Genomic DNA, 16,085 nt, shown 5'->3' with positions numbered 1-16,085 from the left:
CAGGCTTTACAATCAATGGAAGGATTTATAGTGAAATGGAAAACCCTTTCAAGTTTAATTCAATGTATTATAGTTTTGTCCCATTAATGTGCTCTGCAACATCATTTTACATCAAGCCTTCTTTCTCAGTGAGTTCTGCCTGCAGCCGACAGGGGGCGGCAGCAGGATTCCTCCGCCGTGGATAGGCCGCAGAAGAAGAAGTGCACTGCATGCCGGGAAGAGCAAGATGGCGTCGGCCGGGTCTGTGTAGGAGTGCAGCGGCTGCGCCGGGCCGGACTGACCGCTGAGACTTTAACCAGCAAATAAACAGAAAGTCCCGTTTGTTCTTTCAGCAGAGCGGAAGATACCGAGGCGACAGAGCGATGAGGTAAACCAGCCCGACTGCTGACCTGCTGCTAACCGGATTAACCAGTTTAACCAGTTCAACCAGTTGAACCGGGCAGGTGGAGCAGGTGAAGCAGTCGGCCGCCCTGCCCGCCGCCGGGCAGCAGACACACCGCTGCTCCCCGTCTCTTCAGTCTTTACCTGCGATAAGCAGCAGCTTCTGCTCCGGTTACTTCGCTGTTCTGTGAGCTGTCAGCCTGTCAGATGTTTTGTAAATCAGAGCTGACAGCCCGCTGAGGCCCATCACAGCTAGCTTACTTTAGCTTAGCTTTACTTTCAGTGGCTGAACGACAAGATTTCCTTCAGATAAACAGCTGACTGAATAATTTCTGATGGTAGTTTGTATAAAGAGTCCAGACCAGCAGCTGTCACTGCAGAAAACACTGGGATTGACTGTCGAGAGATAAATCAGCTGGACGGGCGTTAGCTGGCCCGGCTAACAGACAGCTAGCTACAGTCAGGTTAGCAGGCAGCTAGCTGCTAGCTGGAAACCCTGGACTGGAACCAAAAATGTAAATTTAAAATATTAATGGAGAAATGACATCGCTATGTTTGATACGTGTGGTGATTTATGTAGGAGAGGAACGGCGGGTTGTGTTGAGCTGCTAGCTGCTAATGCTAACAGGAGCAGCCAACGCCTAGCCTGGCAACTACTGACAGACTAACAGACAGACTGACAGACTGAAGCCTGCTGCACATTTTACACTGTTAGTTAGACAGTTTGTGCTGCTGCTGTGTGTTCTGCTCTGCTGTCACTGTCAGGGAAACCTTTCACCTTTCACCTTTCACCTTTCACCTTTCAGCCAGCAGTCTGACCTGACAGCCTGGCTTGGTGTTAAAGTGTTCAGTCAGTCTGTACAGTAAGATCCACAGGGAATCAAACCCTCGACCCGGCAGCGTTAGTGCCTGGCTCCTGCCTGCTTCAGCCTGTCAGTCAGCTGCTATATGGATCTAATGTTGTAGCTTCAGTCAGTCAGCTGCTATATGGATCTAATGTTGTAACTTCAGTCAGTCAGCTGCTATATGGATCTAATGTTGTAGCTTCAGTCAGTCAGCTGCTATATGGATCTAATGTTGTAACTTCAGTCAGTCAGCTGCTATATGGATCTAATGTTGTAACTTCAGTCAGTCAGCTGCTATATGGATCTAATGTTGTAGCTTCAGTCAGTCAGCTGCTATATGGATCTAATGTTGTAGCTTCAGTCAGTCAGCTGCTATATGGATCTAATGTTGTAACTTCAGTCAGTCAGCTGCTATATGGATCTAATGTTGTAGCTTCAGTCAGTCAGCTGCTATATGGATCTAATGTTGTAGCTTCAGTCTGTACCAGAGTGGAAAAGTTTCCTCTGTTGTATTTTTGTATTTGGTCGGTTTAGCTTCACACTGACCAGTTACAGCCAACCGAGTCACATGACTCACAAGTAGCTCATTTATTGGACAGTTGTTGCAAACCTGCAACATGTTGGAAACCCAAACCAAACACCAAGAGACAACTAACACTTTTCTGGTTTCTCCTCTCCTCCTCTCCCCCCCCCTCCTGTAGGAGTAGTGTGTTGTTGGGTGTTGGACTATGCTGTGTTTCTCCTCTGGGTGGCGCCTCCTGAGCCGACCCCGCCTCCCTCCCTGCCCCTCCCACCCCGCCTGTCTGTCCGTCATCATGTACGCCACCCGCCTCTACAGCGCCGCGGGGGGGGGAGGAGGAGCCGGAGGAGGAGCGGGAGGAGGGGGTAAGCCGGGGCGAAGGGCGGGGCTGGCCGTGCTGGAGACCGCCCACCCCCACCTCCCCCACCACCCCCACCAGGCCCCGCCTCCCCCCGCCTACCCGCTCTACCAGGGCCGAGCCGACGCCCACCGGGGGCCGCACTACCACGGCCACCACCACTACCACCCCCACCCCCACCCCCACCCGCAGCCCACCCACCTGGCCCCGCCCCCACCCCCTCTGCCCCCCCACCCCCACTACCAGCACCATGCCCACCTGCACGCGTACGGCGGCGCCCTCGCCGGCGGAGCCGCCGGCAGCAAGAAGAAGACGTGGAACTTCATCCACGAGAAGATGAGCTACGACACTTTCTTCACCATGAAGCGTCTGATCGAACGCTCGCGGCGGCCCGACGAGGTTCTGCGCTGGGTCACCCAGAACCCCGGCAAGATCTCCCACAACCACTACCCCGTCGCCCTGCAGAAGATCGGCCAGCTGCTGCAGGCCGGGCCGCCGCCCGCAGACGGCAGCGTGGCCGCCGCCGCCGGAGGAGGAGGAGGAGGAGAGGAGAACGAAGGGCGACAGGTTCTGGAGCATCAGGACTTCCAGACGCTGTGCGACGCCATCGTCAGAGACTGTGCCAAGTTCGACAACTTCAGCATCGTCAACTGTCTGTACGCCGTGGCGGCGCTGGGTGAGTCACACCGCTCAGCTGCAGCTTCATATTGAAGTGTTTACTGCTGGAGACACAGCAGAGGGCGCAGCGCCCCCTGCTGGCCCCGCAGCAGAGGGCGCAGCGCCCCCTGCTGGCCCCGCAGCAGAGGGCGCAGCGCCCCCTGCTGGCTCCGCAGCAGAACCAGTCCAGACTCCTGCTGGTTTTCTAGTCGGTTCCCTGATGAGACAAAAAACCAGCCGGACTCTGGACGGTCAGTTAACATCCAGACTCACTGACCCGCTGTCAGTTGCTGGATCTGCGGTTGACCTCTGCTCCCTCGGTCTCCAGGTCTTCCCAGTGACTCCCAGGTGGTTCAGGTGCTGGAGGCGGAGTCTCAGTCCAGACTGGGCCAGTTCAACCAGAAGGACGTGTCCATGGTGTTCAGCTCCAGCATGAAGCTTCACCCCGGCAGCCAGCACCCGCTGACCGAGGCCTGCCTGGCCGGCCTGGAGAAGAACCTGGAGCGAGAGCGCCACCCGCAGACGCTCTTCCTGCTGCTGTCCTACTACCGGCTCAAGTGGCGTTTGCTGCAGCCGCAGGACGCCGCCGCCGGGGCCGCCGCCGCCAACACACCTCCTAATCCAGAACAGCTGCTGGCTAACAGGTAGGACAGGGAGGCAAAGTTTCCTCATCAGATACTGGTGTTCAATATGTTTTCAATATCTGATCAATATCTGTTGAGTATTTGTTGAATCTAGAGCCTCATTTAGTTCCATACTCTCCTTTTAAAGACGAACTGAACTCCAAACCCAAATCTGTGTGAAGCCTGACATCTAATGGTAAAAACATGCTACTGAAATGTCCATCTGCTGTTGGCTGGTCTTTGGTGCCAGGTGTTGATATCAACTTTTATAGAGTACAACAGGTGGTGACATCATCACCTGGCACCAAAGACCAGCCAATAGCAGATGGCCATTTCAGCAGCATGTTTTAACCATTAGATGTTAGTCTTCACACTGTGGTTCTCATTATATCTATATATATTATGGATTCACCCCGACCGCCGCAGATCCTCCATGTGAACGCGATAACTTGAACAGTTTTCATAAAAATCTTTTCAAATTTGGTATGGACATTGATGACCCCTAGAGGAAGAACTCTATTGATTTTGATGTGTTTAGGATTATTATAACTATTATTAATTAACTGATTAAATTCATGTTCATGCTATTTGGACCCATATCTCACCAATGGTGCATTATATTGTATTGAAATTTGTCAACAGAATTGTTCAGACAATTATGGAGATTTGTATGAAGTTTGAACTTTCTATGATTATTATGAATAAATTAGTTAATTAGTTAAATTTATTATTGAGTGTTAAAAAAATAGTTAAGGTACATACCCTTTATTATTGGGGAGACAATCCCTAGAGGATTATATCCATTCATTTTGGAGTCTTTAGGAGTAATAATAATATAATTAACTGGTTAACTTTATTAATTTGTGATAGAAAAATAGTTACGGCATGCAAGCGTTATTATTATGAAGATTAGCCCAGAAGGAAAAATTGTATTATTTGGCAAAATAAAAATAGTTGGGACATACAACCAACATACTTGGGAAGATGAACCCTGGAGTCTTACTGTGTGATTATTGAATAGCTTTTTATTACATTTGACTTAATGGGGCCTTGGGGGATTTCGGGGATAAACCCTGGCTGTCGCCCCGACAGCGTCCTAGCTCCTGGTCATTTCTTCTTCTGTCTGGTGAAAGCGACTCTGACTCTTCTTCGTGTTTCCTCGCCGCAGGAAGATCTTGCGGCTGGTGAAACACACGCTGGCCAGCGTCAGCGGCGTGCGTGACCAGGAGATGGCGCTGCTGGACGAGATGCTGGCAGCGTGCGCCCGCGAGGCGAGCAACAAGAGTCTGGAGCTCATCTTCAGCTCACACCTCTTCTACCAGAACAGACAGGAGAGGTTCATCGGCAGCCTGGCAGGTCCGACACGCTGATGACATCATCATGACATCATCATGTCACGCACAGCTGATAAATCAGACAAAAACAATCATGACATCCATGAAATTAGTCAATATAATAATAATAATAATAATAACAATAGTAGTAATTGTTTTACATGACACTTTTTTTTAAGTTAACAAGTGCTATAAAATTTGTTGACTTGTTGACCTTTTGACTGTGTTGACTTGTTGACTGTGTTGACCTGTTGACCTGTTGACTGTGTTGACCTGTTGACTGTGTTGACCTGTTGACTGTGTTGACTTGTTGACCTGTTGACTGTGTTGACTTGTTGACCTGTTGACTGTGTTGACTTGTTGACTGTGTTGACCTGTTGACTGTGTTGACTTGTTGACCTGTTGACTGTGTTGACTTGTTGACTGTGTTGACCTGTTGACTGTGTTGACTTGTTGACCTGTTGACTGTGTTGACTTGTTGACCTGTTGACTGTGTTGACCTGTTGACTGTGTTGACCTGTTGACTGTGTTGACTGTGTTGACTGTGTTGACTGTGTTGACCTGTTGACTGTGTTGACTTGTTGACCTGTTGACTGTGTTGACTTGTTGACCTGTTGACTGTGTTGACTTGTTGACTGTGTTGACCTGTTGACTGTGTTGACTTGTTGACTTGTTGACTGTGTTGACTGTGTTGACCTGTTGACTGTGTTGACCTGTTGACTGTGTTGATTTGTTGACCTGTTGACTGTGTTGACTTGTTGACCTGTTGACTGTGTTGACTTGTTGACCTGTTGACTGTGTTGACCTGTTGACTGTGTTGACCTGTTGACTGTGTTGACTTGTTGACCTGTTGACTGTGTTGACTTGTTGACCTGTTGACTGTGTTGACCTGTTGACTGTGTTGACTTGTTGACTTGTTGACTGTGTTGACTGTGTTGACCTGTTGACTGTGTTGACCTGTTGACTGTGTTGACTTGTTGACTGTGTTGACTTGTTGACTGTGTTGACCTGTTGATCTAAGACTTGTTGACTGTGTTGACCTGTTGACTGTGTTGACTTGTTGACTGTGTTGACCTGTTGACTGTGTTGACTTGTTGACTGTGTTGACCTGTTGATCTAAGACTTGTTGACTGTGTTGACCTGTTGACCTAAGACTTGTTGACTGTGTTGACTGTGTTGACCTGTTGTTGCCGTGTTTACTGTGTTGACTTGTTGACCTAAGACTTGTTGACTGTGTTGACCTGTTGATCTAAGACTTGTTGACTGTGTTGACCTGTTGACCTAAGACTTGTTGACTGTGTTGACCTGTTGATCTAAGACTTGTTGACTGTGTTGACCTGTTGACCTAAGACTTGTTGACTGTGTTGACTGTGTTGACCTGTTGTTGCCGTGTTGACTGTGTTGACTTGTTGACCTAAGACTTGTTGACTGTGTTAACTTGTTGACCTAAGACTTGTTGACTGTGTTGACTGTGTTGACCTGTTGTTGCCGTGCTGACCTGTTGTTGCCGTGCTGACCTGTTGTTGCCGTGCTGACCTGTTGTTGCCGTGCTGACCTGTTGTTGCCGTGCTGACCTGTTGTTGCCGTGCTGACCTGTTGTTGCCGTGTTGACCTGTTGTTGCCGTGCTGACCTGTTGTTGCCGTGTTGACCTGTTGTTGCCGTGCTGACCTGTTGTTGCCGTGTTGACCTGTTGTTGCCGTGCTGACCTGTTGTTGCCGTGTTGACCTGTTGTTGCCGTGCTGACCTGTTGTTGCTGTGTTGACCTGTTGTTGCCGTGCTGACCTGTTGTTGCCGTGCTGACCTGTTGTTGCCGTGCTGACCTGTTGTTGCCGTGCTGACCTGTTGTTGCCGTGTTGCCCGTTGCCCTGACAGAGGAGTTGCCGAAGAAGCTGGACAGCATCACTCCCTACACCATGGCTCTGATAGCGAAGTACGTGGCGCGGCACCGCCTCAGAGAGACGCGCCTGCTGGACGCCATCGCCGACTTCCTGGTGAAGAAGGCAGAGTACCTGGACAGCAAGGTGACCTTTGACCTCCGCCGTTGAACCGATCTGCTCCGCTCTGATATGATGCAGCTTGACTGATTACAGCTTGATTGTAGAATTGATCAATATTACAGTGGCTGTCTATGGGAAGAGCTGAAGCTGAGACATTTGGATCAGATTCACCACAAGTCTGCATGATGATGATGATGATGATGATGATGATGATGATGATATATCCAGCTAACTGCATGCTGGAATTCACAGATTTGCATACTTTCATCCGTACATTGCCAGCAGGGTGGCTGTGGTGTGACTGTGCCTCTGTGCTGCAGGTGATCCAGAAGCTGGTGTTCCCCTTCAGCAGGATGAGCTACCGCCCGGCCGGCGAGCGTCAGTTCTTCTCCCGGCTGGAGGAGGCGGTGGAGCTGAAGGCGCTCAGCTCCCCGCTGGCCACCGTCAACATCCTCATGTCTCTGTTCCAGCTGGGACACTTCCCCGGCCTGGTGCTGCACCGCGTCTTCTCCTCCGCCTTCATCAGCAACGTCACCAGTTAGTAACGCGCACACACTTCTTCTTCTCTGCTTTTTGGGATGGAACGGGAGCGAAGGAGCCCGAGAGGTTCGGCAAAACGGGTTTAAAAATATCTTTAATGGTGGAGCGGCAGGTAGAAACAGTCAGAATTAACATCAGAGAGAAGGGAAATGTCAGTGTGCTCAGTGTCACTGAGCCTTCAGCTCGTTTCCAAGTGTTAATACCAGAGGTGGAACGAGTAGAGTGTCCTACTGCAGTAAAGTACTGTTACTTTACTGATATTTTACTGAAGTAGAAGTAAAAGTACTGGTGGGAAAATCTCCTTCAGTAAAAGTAAAAAGTGTCTGATTTAAAATGTCCAGAGGTCAGAGTTCAAACTAGATTCTTTTCACTGGAAACATTAGAAACGACAAAATAAAGTGCAGAAACAAAGTAAAGTCAGATTCCTCTTCTCACTGTGAATGGATCCACAGTTTGTCAGTTTCTGTTGATCCAGTTTCTGTTGATCCAGTTTCTGTTGATCCAGTTTCTGTTGGTCCAGTTTCTGTTGGTCCAGTTTCTGTTGATCCAGTTTCTGTTGGTCCAGTTTCTGTTGGTCCAGTTTCTGTTGATCCAGTTTCTGTTGGTCCAGTTTCTGTTGATCCAGTTTCTGTTGATCCAGTTTCTGTTGATCCAGTTTCTGTTGGTCCAGTTTCTGTTGATCCAGTTTCTGTTGATCCAGTTTCTGTTGATCCAGTTTCTGTTGGTCCAGTTTCTGTTGATCCAGTTTCTGTTGATCCAGTTTCTGTTGGTCCAGTTTCTGTTGATCCAGTTTCTGTTGCTGATGGAGAGACACAATCTGTTCTGTGATGGATGGATTTAAAATGGACTGAAGGAAAAGTCACATTACTGACTTTACTCTGATAATACTCAGAAAAGCTCCTCAGTTGCAGTAAAGTGAGTAAATGGCTCTCTGCTCACTTTCACTGTTTCCATGGAAACAGGGAGGAGCTGCTACTGCAGGTTTCATGTTGTGATTGATTGGTTTTGATTGATTGATTGATTGAACTGTTTGATTGTTGACACCCTGACAGTCGCCCCTCCTGGTTCCCAGCCTCAGTAGTGAAGCAGCGTGTTGACAGTAATCAACAGTGATGTCGTGTGTGTGTGTGTGTGTGCAGATGGAGGTTGAAACAGTGTGTGTGTGTGTGTGTGTGCAGATGGAGGTTGAAACAGTGTGTGTGTGTGTGTGTGTGTGCAGATGGAGGTTGAAACAGTGTGTGTGTGTGTGTGTGTGCAGATGGAGGTTGAAACAGTGTGTTGTGTGTGTGTGTGTGCAGACGGAGGTTGAAACAGTGTGTTGTGTGTGTGTGTGTGTGCAGATGGAGGTTGAAACAGTGTGTCGTGTGTGTGTGTGTGTGTGTGTGCAGATGGAGGTTGAAACAGTGTGTTGTGTGTGTGTGTGTGCAGACGGAGGTTGAAACAGTGTGTTGTGTGTGTGTGTGTGCAGATGGAGGTTGAAACAGTGTCGTGTGTGTGTGTGTGTGTGCAGACAGAGGTTGAAACAGTGTCGTGTGTGTGTGTGTGTGTGCAGACAGCCCGTACGCCCTGATCGTGCGGCGGTACCTCTCCCTGCTGGACGCGGCGGTGGAGCTGGAGTTCCGGGAATACAGCGGGCCGCGGCTGCAGGAGGCGCACAAGGTGCTGATGTTCGACCACGCTCTGACCGCCGACGAGGTCAACCGCAAGTACAGGTAACACACACACACACACACACACACACACACACACAGAAAGTTCTGGAGAAACACTGAATAGTTTAATTATTAATGGTCAGCTTGAAAGATATTGAATATTGACACAAAATATCAGAAGCTTTAAAGCTGCAATAAGTGATTTTTAAGTCCACAAATATCAACATCAGCTTTATCAGTTCCCCAGGCTGCACTGCAGTGTGTTGAAATAACACCAAATTAATGATGTTATGAGTTATTGTGTGTAACTGGTTCACACTGGTTCTTACTGGTTCTCCTGGTTCTCACTGGTTCTTACTGGTTCTCCTGGTTCTTACTGGTTCTCCTGGTTCTTCTGGTGTTTGTCAGTTATAAAGGTCTGGTGGCCGAAGCTCTCAGACAGCTGGTGGGAGAACAGAACTACAAACAGGACGAAGTACTCGCTCCAGGATACTACACAGGTAGTGTATACTGAATACTACACAGGTACACAGGTAGTGTATACTGAATACTACACAGGTACACAGGTACTGTATACTGAATACTACACAGGTACACAGGTAGTGTATACTGAATACTACACAGGTAGTGTATACTGAATACTACACAGGTACTGTATACTGAATACTACACAGGTACTGTATACTGAATACTACACAGGTAGTGTATACTGAATACTACACAGGTACTGTACTGAGTACAATATTCTGAACGTGGTAATCTGAATATATAACATGTATAATGTAATATAAACATGCAGCTCAGCAGAGTTCAGATGCACAGTGACTTGTTCTACAGTCGCAGGACGCTCATGCTAATTTCGGGCAGAAAAAAAGTACTTGAATTAACATTGGCTCCAAGTTGTATTCATGACTCGGAGAGTTGGAAGCAGGAGTTTACCTGCGGCGGGTGAAGGCGGCAGGAGCGGCAGGTCTCTGCAGACTGAAGTCTGAGAGACAACGAGGTACATCCTGGACTTTTTGACCCGACTCGTTTGGATTCAGGAGGCTCGGACCGTGCCGCGGCGGCTGCACTTTCGTGCTCGCTTTTGGAACTCTAAACTAGACGCCTTGTTATGTGGACATGTTGTTTCGACTGTCATCGGGGTGAGAAGCCTAATGACCGAATTTTCATTTTTGGGTGAATTATTCCTACAATAGCCTGTCCTACCGTAATAATTGGTCGGCACAAATATGACCGTTCTGTGTGGAGAGAGCGCTTGTTCAGAAACGCCTCGCAGATCCTCCATGAAAAGAGAAACCGACTGCGGAGATGTGGAGGCGTTGTCAATTCACCGTTCGTTTTTGCTTCTAGATTTCATATTGTTTTGGGCTTCTTGGTTATTAAAACGGCTCAGTCTTCATGGACAGTAACAGCAGGCTACAGCAGGCTCTCGGACTGGATCAGGGGTTTGCCGTATCAACAGAGCAGCCGGGCGGAGGATTTGCTCTTCATTTGAAACAAACTTTAAATACGATAACAACTCCCAGGAAGTTTTAGCCTGCTTCTAAATATTTTGCTGCCTATTTATTTGGCAATTAGCCTAAGATGAATATTGTCTCCAGTAATCTGCAAAACAGAATGTTTGTTGCCACGGCGGCTCGTCAGCAGGATCTCAGGCAACTTTATGTTCGACCTGTCCCCAATAATTTAGGGAAAACAAAATTATATTCTCCTCTAACGACCCCCCCCCCCCCCACACACACACACACACACACACACACACACAAAATCGGTGTCAGCAGGGTATCGGCCGATATCGCTGGCAGAATATCGGCAACCGGTATCGGCTCCAAAAATACAGATCGGTGCATCCCTACTGAATATATGACCCATGTATAATAATCTGAACACAGTAATCTGAATATATGACACGTATAATAATCTGAACACAGTAATCTGAATATATGACACGTATAATAATCAGAACACAGTAATCTGAATATATGACACGTATAATAATCTGAACACAGTAATCTGAATATATGACACGTATAATAATCAGAACACAGTAATCTGAATATATGACACGTATAATAATCTGAACACAGTAATCTGAATATATGACACGTATAATAATCTGAACACAGTAATCTGAATATATGACACGTATAATAATCAGAACACAGTAATCTGAATATATGACACGTATAATAATCTGAACACAGTAATCTGAATATATGACACGTATAATAATCAGAACACAGTAATCTGAATATATGACACGTATAATAATCTGAACACAGTAATCTGAATATATGACACGTATAATAATCAGAACACAGTAATCTGAATATATGACACGTATAATAATCAGAACACAGTAATCTGAATATATGACACGTATAATAATCTGAACACAGTAATCTGAATATATGACACGTATAATAATCAGAACACAGTAATCTGAACCGTCTGCCTTCTTGTCGTCTCCAGACTTTGTGTTGTGGATGGACGGTTCCGGTCGGGTTCTGCCCATCCGGACCGGAGCCGGTCTGTCTCTGAGCGTCGTCCCTCCATCCTGCGTCGCCGCGGCGTCCAAACCCGCCGACGGGACGGTTACCGTGGCGACCCTCACCTCCGACTTCCAGAAGTTCTCTCCCTTCGTGGCGCTGGAGGAAGGTTCGGAGCAGCGGCAGGCGGGCGAGGCGGGGGGCGGGGCCTCCCTCCCCCACCACGCCCGCGGCGCCCCGGGGGGCCCGGGGCCCCGGCCGGGGGCCAACGGGGGGGGCCCTCTGGACTACGGCCCCTACTACGTCCCTGCCGCAGAGTATTACTCCGGCCTCGCCAAGGAGCATTCTCTGGAGAGCCAGGACAGCTCCACGCTCAGCAGCCCGCCCTCCGACGGCCCCGCCCAGCCCGGGGCCCAGGGGGCGGGGCCGGGGGCGGGGCCGGGGGGGGGCCGCCGCCCCGGACGCCCTCTTCCAGTTCTCCATAGGGAAGATCCTGGAGGACGAGGCGGGGGCGGGGCCGCCCGGCGCCCAGGGGACGAACTGCGAGCTGCCGGGTTTCTACGAGGGCGTGTCCTACACCGAGGGGGGCGGGGCCGACGGGGGGCAGCTCCACCCCCCCGACCGACCAGACACCGACAACACAACTGACCAGAGACAGATCAGGAGGTCTGTCTGTCTGTCTGTCTGTCTGTCTGTCTGCCTGCCTGTCTGTCTGCCTGCCTGTCTGTCTGCCTGCCTGTCTGTCTGCCTGCCTCTCTGTCTGTCTGTCTGTCTGCCTGTCTGTCTGCCTCTCTGTCTGTCTGCCTCTCTGTCTGCCTGTCTGTCTGCCTCTCTGCCTGTCTGTCTGTCTGCCTGTCTGTCTGCCTCTCTGCCTGTCTGTCTGCCTCTCTGCCTGTCTGTCTGCCTCTCTCTCTGCCTGTCTGTCTGTCTGTCTGCCTGTCTGTCTGCCTCTCTGTCTGCCTGTCTGTCTGCCTCTCTGCCTGTCTGTCTGTCTGTCTGCCTGTCTGTCTGCCTCTCTGCCTGTCTGTCTGTCTGTCTCTCTGTCTGTCTGCCTCTCTGCCTCTCTGCCTGTCTCTCTGTCTGTCTGCCTGTCTGTCTGCCTCTCTGCCTGTCTGTCTGCCTCTCTGCCTGTCTGTCTGCCTCTCTGCCTGTCTGTCTGTCTCAGCATGATAACTGCAGTAAAACAAACTGAGACAAACAGAAATAAATGAGAAAACATATGATCTAAAAATATACAAAAAAATAAATATCTGCAGCATGAAATAAGTGAAAAGTTCTTAAAAAAAAATTGAGGAATGCAAATTATTTAAACGTGAAAGAATAGAAATACAACAGACTGCAGATGACCTCATCTGTACAGGAGAGGTGTGTGTGTGTTGGTTGTGTGTGTGTGTGTGTGTGTAGTAACCTGAGCTCTCTCTCTCAGGATCATCATGTCGGTGAATGATAAGTGGCATTACTGTCACAACTCGGAGGTTCTGGTTGGCTCCCGGGCGATGAGGGACCGCCACCTGAGGCTGCTGGGATACGTCATCCTGCAGGTCAGCTGACAGCCGGTTCTGTACGGCGAGCCGCTGTAACATTTATTAGCCTGACCGGATTCTCATTGCATATCTGTAATTCATTAACGACTAGTTAAAATGCTAATTTAATTTTAATATAATTACATTTGGACTAGTAAGACTGAAGTTATTTTTGCCATTTAGTTGCATGGAATCTCCAATTAAAGATATCTACAAGTCAGTTTTGACTATCTGAAATGTGAATTCCAGATATCTCCATTGAAATTATGCCAAGTCATATCTTCACTTTAGTTCTGACTAGTCATAATTTCAGTTAAAGATATCTTTAATTCTCATAATTAAAGATATCTAAATGATCTTTTTTGATATCTGAAACTAAGACCTGGCTAGTCAAAATACAATTGTAGATATCTTGAACTGGAGTTATGACGAGTCAAAACTGTCTCAAATTGAAGTTCTTACGAGTCAGAAGTCCTTTTTAAGATATCTACAAACAAGTTATGGATATCTTGAAAGGAATTTTGACTAGACAGATCTTATTTTGGAGATATCTTGAATTATCATCCTGACTCGTCAAAATGCAACGATGCAACGATATCAAAAAGACGTGTCACTAAGGCACGCTGTCCCAGTGGAAAGGGGAAACTGTCTGACATTTTAACGATTTGTGAGGAGAATTGCTCTTTCATAATGTGAATTACCTCTGCAGGTCTGAGTAATGATCCCCCTAGAACTGTGATTCTGGTTCTGGTTCCTACAGTCAAATCCTTTTAACACACATTTTGGGCTGTTTTTGGTTGACAGAGTGAAGGTCATGCAGGTGACCCTCACCTGTCTGGGATGAGAGGGGGATGGCAGGTAGAAGGTAGACATGCAGACCTGCTGATGTACTTCACATTATAAAACAGCAGTTCTCCTCACATGGTTGAACTGTGAGACCGGACAGCGGCTCCCGGCGGCGTGCAGAGTTCAGCGTCACACCGGCTTCACCGCGAAGCCTCGATCAGACACCTGACGCACAACCGAGCTGACCAGTCACAGCTCTGAGAGATCTGAAAATATCATTTTGACCAGTCAAAACAGAAATACAGATGTCCGGTTATCATTCAGTCTGTGTGACGCGTCAGTTGAAGATATCTGTGATGTCATTATAGATCTCTTAAAAGATATTTTGACTCAAACTCTAATTCGAGATATCTTTAATTACCATTCTGACTGGCCATATTATAATTATGACTAGTCATTGTATTTGTAGATATCTGTAATGTAATTATGGTAGTCAAGCACAACCATTTAATGTTACTACAGCTTGCCATAGATTCTGACAATATCTAAAAAACGAGTCTGTTTTTTTTGCCTATTTACAATTATTGATAAACGTTTTATTTTCTTTGTTCCATCATAAGTTTCCTCCGACTGGATTTCAGCGTTCCACTTGTTCAGACTGAAAGGGTTAATAAACATAAAGAAAGAGATTCACTTAAAACAATTCAGCAGCAGGACTAGTGTTTTATATCTTGTCAGAATCTGCTGTGTCGGCGTTCCTAGAAGCTAGAAGTGATTTTCAGACTGTTCAGTTCTCCAGTCTGCTCTACCAGAGCAACAGATCACAGAGTCACTGATTTGGGGGTTTTATCATGGAGGAAGAGACACGACCCAAGACTCTACCAGAGCTACACTGAGCTGTAATACAGTCTGCTGTGATGTCATCTAACGCTGCCCTGGCCTCTCTCTGGTCCTCAGCTGCCGTACCACGAGCTGGAGAAGCTGAACGGCATCGAGGAGGTGAAGCAGTACCTGCACCAGAAGCTGCTGGACGTCCCGTTATGACGGCAGAGCGCCGCCAGAGTGTGTGAGAGTGTGTGTGCTGTCGGCGGTTTGAATCCGGTCAGAGGTCAGAGGTCGGCGAGCGGTTTGTTAGCGTAGCGTAGCGCGGCGCTCGGCCCGGCCGCAGCTGCAGCGCTGCTGTCAGGAAGGAAGACATGATGAAGTTTAACTGAGTTCAAAGGTCATGTGGTTTTTCAGCGACAGCAGCGCCGCTCCTGCTGCTGACCGTCTGACCTCAGGGTCAACCTGGACCAGACGGGTCAGAGGCCAGGGGTCAGGCTGGGAAACGACCACCAGACACCAGGCAAACCTGAGGAAGTTAGTTAGTCTGCAGGTAAGCAGAGATTTATTCTAGAGAGGCTATCTAGTAGCAGCTAACGTTAGCATGCTAACATTAACATCAGTGTCTTTGCTGGCTAGTTAGCTAACTAGCTAGCTTTGGAGTAGAGACTAGGGCTAAAGACAAGACAGTTTACTGTGTCACAGTAACCAAATCCACCTTATCACACTATTCACTTTTACTGAGAACGTTACTGAATGGATCTACAGCCACACCACAACAAGCTGACTCAGCTGCTTTACAGATTTACACTTTATTAACTAACAGTTCTCTGTTGGCAGGTATAAAACTCTAAAGACTGTAATGATAAAGCAGGAAACAGCTGGTGTCTGGTGATGATGCGTTTCCTGCCTGTCTGGCTTCATGTTGATCTGACTGTCAGGCTGGGGGGGGTGGGGGGGGGGTGCTTTTTATATTGTTTGGTTAACAGTGGTAATGCATGTGTGGGACTTTGTGTTGCGGTGGGGGGCGGTGGGGGGGGCGAGGGGGTGGGGGGGGGACCACAACTGTTTCTATCCTGGGGGGGGGGTGTTTTATAATATCAGCACACTGTGGACAGGAGGAGGAGGAGGAGGAGGATGAAGATGTTCTGGCCTGCTGGGAGTCCAAGTGTGACTGAATCTGACTTTCTCTATGAGGAGAGCAGGGGCTGATGGGTATTATAGTTCTTTCTGAGTGCACATGGCTCTGCGGGACCGTAGCTGTCCAATGAGAGGGCTGGAGCTGAGCGTTACCGTGGTAACGCTGTCCAGGAAGCTCCTGCGTGCCAAAGGAAGTGTCAGGAGCTTCTCTGCTTCAGCTCGGTGATAAACGGATGAGAAACACGTCGGGGTCAAAGGTCACGTTATTTATTACTGTAGCAGGAGACGGACGGGCGCCGGGTGGGAAAGCTTGTTTATATTCTATATAAATCTATTAATTGAAATGTCTATATAAAATATAAAAAAAAGCCTAACTGCTGTCTGTGTCTTTCTTCTGAAGTCCCAGAGTTCCCG

General features: G+C 48.2%; 1 protein-coding gene across 1 annotated transcript; it reads left to right on the top strand.

Annotated features, from left to right (window-relative positions):
* Positions 1–225: 225 nt before the first annotated feature.
* fastk (Fas-activated serine/threonine kinase) lies at positions 226–15,444 on the top strand. The gene is made up of 12 exons (XM_078287443.1): positions 226–367; positions 1,928–2,780; positions 3,090–3,405; positions 4,553–4,740; positions 6,592–6,740; positions 7,037–7,253; positions 8,809–8,968; positions 9,317–9,408; positions 11,384–11,813; positions 11,848–12,066; positions 12,827–12,941; positions 14,667–15,444. The coding sequence occupies exons 2-12, from the start codon at positions 1,955–1,957 to the stop codon at positions 14,751–14,753; spliced, it is 2,799 nt and encodes a 932-aa protein (XP_078143569.1). The 5' UTR covers positions 226–367; positions 1,928–1,954; the 3' UTR covers positions 14,754–15,444.
* Positions 15,445–16,085: the final 641 nt, after the last annotated feature.

Source organism: Centroberyx gerrardi, chromosome 13 (genome assembly GCF_048128805.1).
Source record: "Centroberyx gerrardi isolate f3 chromosome 13, fCenGer3.hap1.cur.20231027, whole genome shotgun sequence".
NCBI classification, from domain to species: Eukaryota; Metazoa; Chordata; class Actinopteri; order Beryciformes; family Berycidae; genus Centroberyx; species Centroberyx gerrardi.
Note: the sequence above shows the minus strand (reverse complement) of the source record. Positions and strands in the feature narration are given on the sequence as shown.

What these genes read in the sequence shown, in the direction of transcription:
- fastk (XM_078287443.1), top strand. Translation starts at nt 1,955, where the DNA reads ATGCTGTGTTTCTCCTCTGGGTGGCGCCTCCTGAGCCGACCCCGCCTC. An exon ending in GACCAGAGACAGATCAGGAG is followed by an intron (nt 12,067 to 12,826) that starts GTCTGTCTGTCT and finishes TCTCTCTCTCAG; the next exon opens with GATCATCATGTCGGTGAATG. An exon ending in TGGGATACGTCATCCTGCAG is followed by an intron (nt 12,942 to 14,666) that starts GTCAGCTGACAG and finishes TCTGGTCCTCAG; the next exon opens with CTGCCGTACCACGAGCTGGA.